This window comes from Mustelus asterias, unplaced genomic scaffold (genome assembly GCF_964213995.1).
Source record: "Mustelus asterias unplaced genomic scaffold, sMusAst1.hap1.1 HAP1_SCAFFOLD_331, whole genome shotgun sequence".
NCBI classification, from domain to species: Eukaryota; Metazoa; Chordata; class Chondrichthyes; order Carcharhiniformes; family Triakidae; genus Mustelus; species Mustelus asterias.
This window is the reverse complement of record NW_027590293.1, coordinates 491316-500942: the sequence shown is the minus strand read 5'-3', so window position 1 is coordinate 500942 and position 9627 is coordinate 491316. Positions and strand designations below refer to the sequence as shown.

Genomic DNA, 9627 nt, shown 5'->3' with positions numbered 1-9627 from the left:
TTGGTCCGTTCAAATGTTAGCTGGGCAATGATTGGGTAAAATCAGTCTCCATAGACTTTGTGATGTAAAAAAGTATAAGAAGGGATTCCCCGAGCACAGAGATTTGTCGAGGCTTTCCATATTGCATTGACTGGTGCCATGGCATCTGGGGCAGAGCAGGGAGCATTTCCGTGGAGATGCTGCTTCTACCCAGAGTGTAATGGTAATGCTGCTGCACTTTGATACGACTGCTCAGACATTAGCCTGTGTCGGCTCTTATTGATACTGAATAAAATCTAACCACTGTCACCAATAAGGGTTATCACTGGGAATCATTTCAGAGTTTGGGAAAAGGGGAGAAAGGGTTAATTGACTCCCTGATCCCCATTTTCTAACATCGCTGAGTCAAAAATAAAATCCCATCTCCCCCTCTGACTCCTTTGCCAATTGCCTTAGAGGGACTCACTTTCTGTTAAAGAGCCTGCCAACCCCTCTCACCCACTTTCCCTAAAGTGCATCAATCTCATCAGGAAAAGTCCAGGGTCAAAAACAACCAGAGTAAAAGGATGTTCACAATGTTCTGGACACAAATGGTTTCTCTTTAATTCATCTGTAGCCTGTTCCCTGCCCTCTTTGTGGAACACCTCCGCTCAGTCCACAAGCATGACCCTGACCTTCCGCTCGCTTGCCATTAGAATTCACCACCTTGCTCTCACGCTCACATTTCTGTCCTCGGCCTGCTCCAATGTTCTGGAGAAGCCAACACAAGCTGGACGAACAGCCCCTCATCTTCTGATGAGGCACTTTACAGTCTTCTGAACTCAACATTGAGTTCAACAACTTCACACCCTGAACTCTCTCCTCCATTTTGATTTGTTGTTTTTTGCTGAGTGCCAGTCTGCATCTTGTCTTCATGTTTTTTTGCTTCCACAGTAAGAAGTTTAACAACACCAGGTTAAAGTCCAACAGGTTTATTTGATAGCAAACGCCACTAGCTTTCGGAACAGGCTGTCCCTTCCTCAGGTGGAGTGGAGAAGTGCTCACAAACAGGGCATACAGAGACACAAACTCAATTTACAGAATAATGATTGGAATGCAGTCTTTACAGATAATCAAGTCTTAAAGGTACAAACAATGTGAATGGAGGGAGCATTAAGCACAGGTTAAAGAGATGTGTATTGTCTCCTGACAGGACAGCCAGTGAGATTCTGCAAGTCCAGACAAGCTGTGGGGGTTACTGATAGTGTGACATGAACCCAAGATCCCGGTTTAGGCCGTTCTCATGTGTGCGGAACTTGGCTATCAGTTTCTGTTCAGGACTCTGCGCTGTCGTGTGTCGTGAAGGCCGCCTTGGAGAACGCTTACGCGAAGATCAGAGGCCGAATGCCTGTTATGCTTTGTGTCGATAACATGTAGCTCACATGACCTCCGTAAAACTTGGTGCCATCAGGTCAACCTCAAAATAAACAACTCCCCACATTTGGTCAACACAGGAAGCTGCAGGTCACAGTTCCCAGACCAGACCATGACTTACAGTAACTCTGCAGCCTGCATTTGCTTTTAATTATAAGTTGACCAAAAATCCCAGCATGCTTAATTCTCAGTCACCTTTGCTTTTGAAAGCTAATGTTGTCATTATGGGCGTCAAAAATCATTGTTGTAGACGTGCATTGTCCGTCCACATGACATAAGAACATAAGAAGCAGGAGTAGGCCATCTAGCCCCTCGAGCCTGCCCCGCCATTCAATAAGACCATGGCTGATCTGATAGTGGTTTAGTTCCACTTACCCGCTCCCCATAACCCTTAATTCCCTTATTGATCAGAAATCTATCTACCTGTGATTTAAACATATTTAACGAGGTAGCCTCCACTGCTTCAATGGGCAGAGAATTCCAGAGATTCACTACACTCTGAGAGAAGTTCCTCCTGAACTCTGTTCTAAACTGACTCCCCCTTATTTTGAAGCTGTGTCCTCTAGTTCTTGTTTCCTTTCTAAGTGGAAAGAATCTCTCTGCCTCTACCCTGTCTGGCCCCTTCATTATCTTATATGTCTCTATAAGATCCCCCCTCAGCCTTCTAAACTCCAACGAGTACAGGCCCAATCTACTCAATCTCTCCTCATAAGCTAACCCCCTCATCTCCGGTATCAACCTGGTGAACCTTCTCTGTACTCCCTCTAAGGCCAATATATCCTTTCCCCCCTTTCCTGCCAGCTCCAAACCCATTACATTTCTCCCTCTCTTCATTTAGAATAATAGTGAAACATTAACTCTGTTTCTCTCTCCAGAGATGCTGTGTTTTTCCAGTTCTTTCTGTATTTATTTCAGATCTACCTGCAGTGGTAGGAAAAACACTATTTACTATCCAGGATAAAATAAATGTCCTTCATCAGCTTTTGTGGATCATTTCAGTGGAAATGTGCTCTCCTAGGCTCAAAGAGCATCAGCCCACTGGAAGCAAAGTCACGTGATGGGCCAATCCAGCAGAAAGAAACCCTCCGACCCTCTGTTAGCGGGGTTTACCAGGTGGCCGGGTATCGCTGAAACTTCAGCGAATACAAAGACTCACAAAAGCCAGTTTCCCAGTTTAAAGATTTATTTGACCAGCAAAGCTCAGGGAGAGATTATCGAAGAGTCCTCGGCCCCTCCAGAGATACAGCAGCCTGACATCTCCAATAAACTCCAACAAATACAGTTTAACATCGATCAATTGTACATTTTTCATATCAAATTCTCCCGCCTTTCATTAGCTTTGAATCAATCTTCAATATACTTAAATCATTAATAACATCTGTCACATACTTTAGACAATTGCATTTTACCCTCTGACATGATGGTTATTCATTGGTCCGCAGAATCTGGACGTTTCCTCCCCTGTTGGTGACTCAACTTCCTCTACTGCTTAGCAACGCCAGACGTTAAGGTCAAAGTTCATCTTCCCACTATTTTCCTCCATGTCACCGGCCATATCAGACTGATGCACGTTCTCATGTCTGAGAAGGCATTGTCTTATCCAGATAGAGAATAACTCTGTTCATAAGCAGCCCTGAGAACCTGACTGCTCACAATTCCCGTTAATAAGAACTTGCACATTCTGAGGTTTCATTGTTTCCTAAGAATGAGGCTCTGTCTGAAAGTCCCCAGACCATCAGGCCCGGCGGCAACTTGCTCTTGGCTAAAGCACTCAATCACTCTATAAAAATACAGTCAATACATTTAAAATATCAAAAGATGCGTTTAAATCATAATCACTTGTTTTAAATCTCTTACTGCATTCACATGTGTGTGAACTATTCCCTTGTTAGCTTCTGAGTCTGATTTAGAGTCATTTAACTCAATGCTGGTCGTTCAGTCAGTGTCTTAAATGCCTAATGGTTTAAAATCTTCTCGAACACACTAGGATTTTCTTCCTTTCCCCAACACCCTCCCACTTCACCAACTGTCAGAATGAACGTGGTTCAGTCCTGGATGTGATCAACAGCAGCAATAACAGCAGAATCCAACCCTGGTCATCACTTGTGAACTCGCTGGTGTCTCCGCAGGCTGGATGATGTACTGAATCCCTTCCCACACTGAGGGCAGGTGAATGGTCTCTCCCCTGTGTGAACTCGCTGGTGTCTCTTCAGGGCATTTGAATGTCTGAATCCCTTGTCACACACAGTGCAGATGAAGGGCCTCTCCCCAGTGTGAATTCGCTGGTGTCTCTTCAGGGCATTTGAATGTCTGAATCCCTTGTAACCATAAGACCATAAGACATAGGAGCGGAAGTAAGGCCATTCGGCCCATCGAGTCCACTCCACCATTCAATCATGGTTGATTTCAACTCCATTTACACGCAGTGCAGGTGAAGGGCCTCTCCCCAGTGTGAATTCGCTGGTGTCTCTTCAGGGCATTTGAATGTCTGAATCCCTTGTCACACACAATGCAGATGAACGGCCTCTCCCCAGTGTGAATTCGCTGGTGTCTCTTCAGGCTGCATAACTGAGTGAATCCTTTCCCACAGTCAGAGCAGGTGAACGGTCTCTCCCTGGTGTGAACTCGCTGGTGTGTCAGCAGAATGGTTGAGTGAGTGAATCTTTTCCCACAGTCAGAGCAAGTGAATGGCCTCTCTCCAGTGTGACCTCGCTGGTGTCTCTGCAGGTTGGATAACTGAGTGAATCCCTTCCCACACACAGAGCAGGTGATTGGCTTCTCCCCAGTGTGAACCCGCTGGTGTGTCCGCAGGTCAGATAACTGAGTGAATCTCTTCTCACACACAGAGCAGGTGATTGGCTTCTCCCCAGTGTGAACCCGCTGGTGTGTCCGCAGGGTGGATGACCATTTAAATCTCTTTGTGCAGTGAGAGCAGCTGAAGGGTCTCTCCTCAGTGTGAATGCGCTGGTGAATCATCAGATCTGCAGCACTTTTGAAGCCACTTCCACAGTCAGAACATTTAAAGGGTCTCTCATTGCTGTGAGTGACTTTGTGTGTCAGCAGGTTGGATGAAGTAGTGAATCCCTTCCCACACACACAGCAGGTGAACGGTTTCTCCCCGGTGTGAACTCGCTGGTGTCTCCACAGAATGGTTGAGTGAGTGAATCCTTTCCCACAGTCAGAGCAAGTGAACGGCCTCTCCCCAGTGTGAACCCGCTGGTGTATCCGCAGGTCAGATAACTGAGTGAATCTCTTCTCACACACAGAGCAGGTGAATGGCTTCTCCCCAGTGTGAACTCGCTGATGTCTCCACAGGCTGGATGACCATTTAAATCTCTTTGTGCAGTGAGAGCAGCTGAACGGTCTCTCCTCAGTGTGAATGCGCTGGTGGGACATCAGATCCTGTGAGCTTTTGAAGTCACTCCCACAGTCAGAGCATTTAAAGGGTCTCTCATTGGTGTGAGTGAGATTATGACTCAGCAGACCGGGTAACTGAGTGAATCCCTTCCCACACACAGAACAGGTGAATGGTTTCTCCCCAGTGTGACTGCGTTGATGAGTTTCCAGCTCGGATGGAAACCTGAATCCCTTCCCACAGTCCCCACATTTCCATGGTTTCTCCATGGTGCGGGTGTCCTTGTGACTCTCCTGGTTAAAGCTCTTTCCACACTCAGGGCACTGGGACACTCTTCACTCCGGTGTGTGTGTGTCTCGGTGCTTTTCTGGTCACACTGATGTTTAAAATCTTCTGAAGCAGACAGAACAGAGAAGTTTTCTACTTTTGGATTCAAAGGTCGATTATATACATGTCCCAGTGAATTGAGTGACTGTCAGATCTTCAGGTGATCTTCAGGAGAAGTTTGAGATTTCTATCTGTAAATCCTCACCCTCTGATATCCTGTAAAAGGAATTTACAAAAGTCATCATTGTCGGTGCAGGAGAGAAATTCAGAACAGACTATTTTAGTTTCTATGGAAAATTCTTTTTTCATTGTTGAAAGTCAGGTCGGATACTTCGAGGTGTTCTATGAAGCTCGCCTGACCTGTAACATTTTACTCCAGGTGTGATTCAACTGACCCTCGAGGAGCTTTTATCGAAAACAAAGTTTAATTAAGAATATTGTTGACATGCACAGCAAGACAATTAGCAAGAACTTTTAGTAATTGCAAACAAGAAACACAACAACCACGATAAGGTATAACGCTTAAGGAATATCTCTAACGTGTTCTAACCAAAGCCAACATCCAATACACAAAACACTCCTAATAAGCACACGACAGCATAGGTTAATGCCCACTTGTTACAGGTATCCAGCCTCCTGGGTTGAATGCTGAAAATCCCTTGGGAAGAAACTCAGAAGTGATTGTACTCGAATCTGTTCCCCTAAAACACAGTTTCTTTAAGGCAGAACCAAACAAAGGGAAATTACAGGCAAAGAGACTGCTTCTTAGCTTGCTGCTAAACTGCTTTCCAAAACGAAACTAAAAGCCTAAAGGAAAAAACTCCGATCACCTTACTGCCACAAACGAAACTGAAAGCCCCATCACCTGAGTGCCACAGCTTAACTCCATCCTGTAATGACATCGGTCAAGCCATAAGCGGCATGATTTAAAAAAAAAAATTTTTTTCAAGGTACACTCACATGACATCATTTCCTAAAAGCTGTGAATCTCCATCCCACACACTCTCCCTCCATTCTCACTCTGCTGTATCTAATATTCACCCTCCCAATTCTCCTGAAGGTGCTGATTGAGGCTGATTGACAGATCCGTGCTCACTGCTTCCTGTCCTGGACACAGAGAGCTGAAAATCTCCATTCAGGCTGCCAGACAGATATATGTCGATGTGACAGGACGAACAATGTGTGGAATGTACAGACTGGATTCACTTCCTTTCCCTTCAGTTGCTGCAAATACCCAATTTCCCTCAGAATGAGAAAAGAATGGAAAGGGGAGAAAAGAAAGTGTTTCACTCACAGATGTTGGCCTCTTTTTAAGTCAAACCAAATAAACAAACTCAAGTTAAGTCAGGACAAAGTAAAAGGGGCAGCTCCCCAAAAAGGAGGGGGAACAGCCCGAACAAAAATCAAAGTACAAAGGAAACTTAAAAACATCAATTTATAATGTGATTATTAGGGTCAATAATGCACCCCAACCCCTGCGGTGCCCAACGGGTGCGGAAGGCGTCAACCACGCCCGTGGACACCGCATGCTCCCTCTCCAGGGACACCTGGCCGTGAACGTAGCCGCGGTAGAGGGGAAGACAGTCAGGATGGACGGCCCCCTCGATCGCCCGCTGCCTGGACCGGTAAATGGCGCGTTTCGCCAGGAGCAGGTTCACGAGGAAGTCGCCATCCCGACCCGACCCTCCCCTCCCCGCACCGGGTGTCCGTAGATCAGGAGAGTGGGACTGAAGTGCAAGCAAAACATTAATAAAAGGTTCGTTAGGAAAACATAAAGGGAGTGCAGCCTAAGACACACGACATAGACATGGTCCACGGACTCCACAAGGCCGCAGAAAGGGCAGTCTTCGGAGCCCGTGAACCAGTGAATCCTACGGTTGTGCGGAACTGCTGCATGCATCACCCTCCACCCCAGGTCCCCGACGTAATTGGGGGAGATCCTTCCATAGAGGGACCTCCAGCGGGGACCTCCGCCGCCCAGCGGCAACAAGGCCCGCCAAGGTGTATCCGGGCGACAGGCGAGGAGGCAGCAGTGGAGGGTGTGCAGCAGCAGCCCGCACAGGAAACGCCTCCGCGCGGTAGAAAAAGGCACGGAGGACATTTCCGTGAGGCGGCTCAGGCTGTGGGGCACCTCACCCAGGGAGGGGGGGTTGAGGTTTTGGGCCAATGTGGAATTCCGTCCGAACAGGGGAACGCTCGGGCAGGATCCCACCGCACGCCTGCGCCGTCTCAAGACCACGTGCACTTTTGGGGCCGAGCACAACCGTCCTAAGGTCTAGGATGGCTTTGGCCGCACGCTGGACGGACGTCCCCGCGCGCTCAGCACGTCTCTGATCCTGGTCACCCCGGCGTCCACAGCCCCCCTCTCCGCCAGCCACCTGAAGTTATACGGCTGGAGGAGCGGATTCCTGAGCAGCGGCTCTCGCATGAGAGCCGCTACTCCTGACTGGGGGGAGCTGCATCACGAGGCGACCGTGTTCCAGACAGTGAGGAGGTCCTGGTAAAAGACGGGCAACTCCTGCAGGGTGGTCGAAGCACGCCCCAGTTCGATATGCAGGAGCTGCACGTCATAATTCAGGCCGTGCCACTGGCGGAAGAAATACGTCGCCATGGCACACCACTGTGGAGGGGGCTCAACGTAAAGGTACCTCTGCAGGGCCTGGAGGCGGAAGGTCGCTATCTGAGTGCAGAGCCACACCAGACCTTGTCCGCCCTCCTCAAGCGGGAGATGCAGGACCGCAGCAGGGACCCAGTGCAGTCGATTGTCCCAGAAGAACCGCACGAGGGTTCTCTGGATATTGGCAACATGCTACCAAATAAACCTGTTGGACTTTAACCTGGTGTTGTGAGACTTCTTACTGTACTGGCAACAAAGCCAGGGGGAGGGGTCAAAGGGACCAGCCGATACCACAGCATGGAGGCGAGCAACTGGTTTATGACGAGAACTCGCGCCCGTGAATGGTCACAAACACTCACCTCTGAAACAATTTAACTGATTTTAATATTAAAATCTCCTGCTGGAGCCTGCAGCTGGAAAGATATCAGAAGCATTGGCATCAGAGAAAAATCTCCCAGTTGAGGAAATCCCCGGGGAGCGGGGGTGATGTCACTGTGCAATTGTAAGTATGTGATGAGATCACAGACAGGAACACAGAATACCTGGGTCTGTGCAAACCAGTGAACACCACACATTATGGAGGATGTGAGGCTCCTTGACAGGGTGCAGAGCAGATTTATCAAAATGGTTCCAGGGATGAGGAATTATAGTTACAATGTTAGGCTGGATAACTTGGGGTTGTTCTCCTTGGAGCAAAGTAGATTGATAGAGGTGTACAAGGGTACGTGGAGGTGTCAAAGTTTACATGCTCTGTTTACACGTGTACAAGCTCTGACTATGGGTCATCCAGTCTCAAAACGTTGGTTCTATTCTCTCTCCACAGATGCTGTCAGATCTGCTGAGATTTTCCAGCATTTACTGTTTTTATTTTCCTTTCTTTTTCCTTCTCTGCCACCGCTCTGCCTCATCAATAAGACATTGGGACTCAGGGTTGATGCAGTTTGATGGACAAGTTGTCTCCATTCTGAGCACTGGGGAACAAGCCCCTCCCACTGATTGACAACATTGCCCTCTACAAACATGGCGGCCGCACGTGCGCATTGCTGCATATTGCCCCCAATAAAGATGGCGAACGTTAACCCGGGACGAACACGAGGAGCTGCAGCCCTTCTCGGTACAAACTGGGTCCGGGAAGTTCTCTTCCGCGGTTTTCGGCTTACACAACATGCTTACGCAGCGTTTCCACCCACCTGGACGATCCATTGCTCTCTCCGTACCTCCAATCACCTCTAACAGATTTCCGAGCCCAGAACAAGAGCCGTTTCCCATCGCCATTACTCACACTGCGCATGCTCCAGTCAAAGCTGGCCCCGCCCCTCGTTCGTTCCCATTGGCTGGAGGACCGACCGCTCCAGGTCGGTCCTCCAGCACTGTCCCCTCTTCCCATTGGTCCGCGCTGCCGTCAATCAGCCGGGCATTGTGACGGTGATTTGCTGCTTGTCCAATAATGACAGTAAGAAGTTTAACAACACCAGGTTAAAGTCCAACAGGTTTATTTGGTGGCAAACGCCACACAAGCTTTCGGAGCCTCAAGCCCCTTCTTCAGGTGAGTGGGAGTTCTGTTCACAAACAGGGCATATAAAGACACAGACTCAATTTACATGAATAATGGTTGGAATGCGAATCCTTGCAGCTAATCAAGTCTTAAAGGTACAAACAATGTGAGTGGAGAGCTTCCACTCTAACCACGTTAAACAAGCCATCCCCTACGGACACGCCCTCCGTATACACAGGATCTGCTCGGATGAGGAGGATCGCAACAGACACCTCCAGACGCTGAAAGATGCCCTCATAAGAACAGGATATGGCGCTCAACTCATCGATCGACAGTTCCGACGCGCCACAGCGAAAAACCGCACCGACCTCCTCAGAAGACAAACACGGGACAAGGTGGACAGAGTACCCTTCGTCGTCCAGTACTTCCCTGGAGCGGAGA

The 9627-nt window shown here is 48.4% G+C and overlaps 1 protein-coding gene across 1 annotated transcript; it reads right to left on the bottom strand.

Moving 5' to 3' along the window:
* Positions 1-2560: 2560 nt before the first annotated feature.
* Positions 2561-8980, bottom strand: LOC144486409 (uncharacterized). The gene is made up of 2 exons (XM_078204449.1): positions 8882-8980; positions 2561-5290 (listed from the first exon to the last, which is right to left on the bottom strand). The coding sequence occupies exon 2, from the start codon at positions 5014-5016 to the stop codon at positions 3799-3801; it is 1218 nt and encodes a 405-aa protein (XP_078060575.1). The 5' UTR covers positions 5017-5290; positions 8882-8980; the 3' UTR covers positions 2561-3798.
* Positions 8981-9627: the final 647 nt, after the last annotated feature.

Bases quoted from the DNA above. Each gene is read 5' to 3' on its own strand.
- LOC144486409 (XM_078204449.1), bottom strand. From the start codon at position 5,016: ATGGAGAAACCATGGAAATGTGGGGACTGTGGGAAGGGATTCAGGTTT.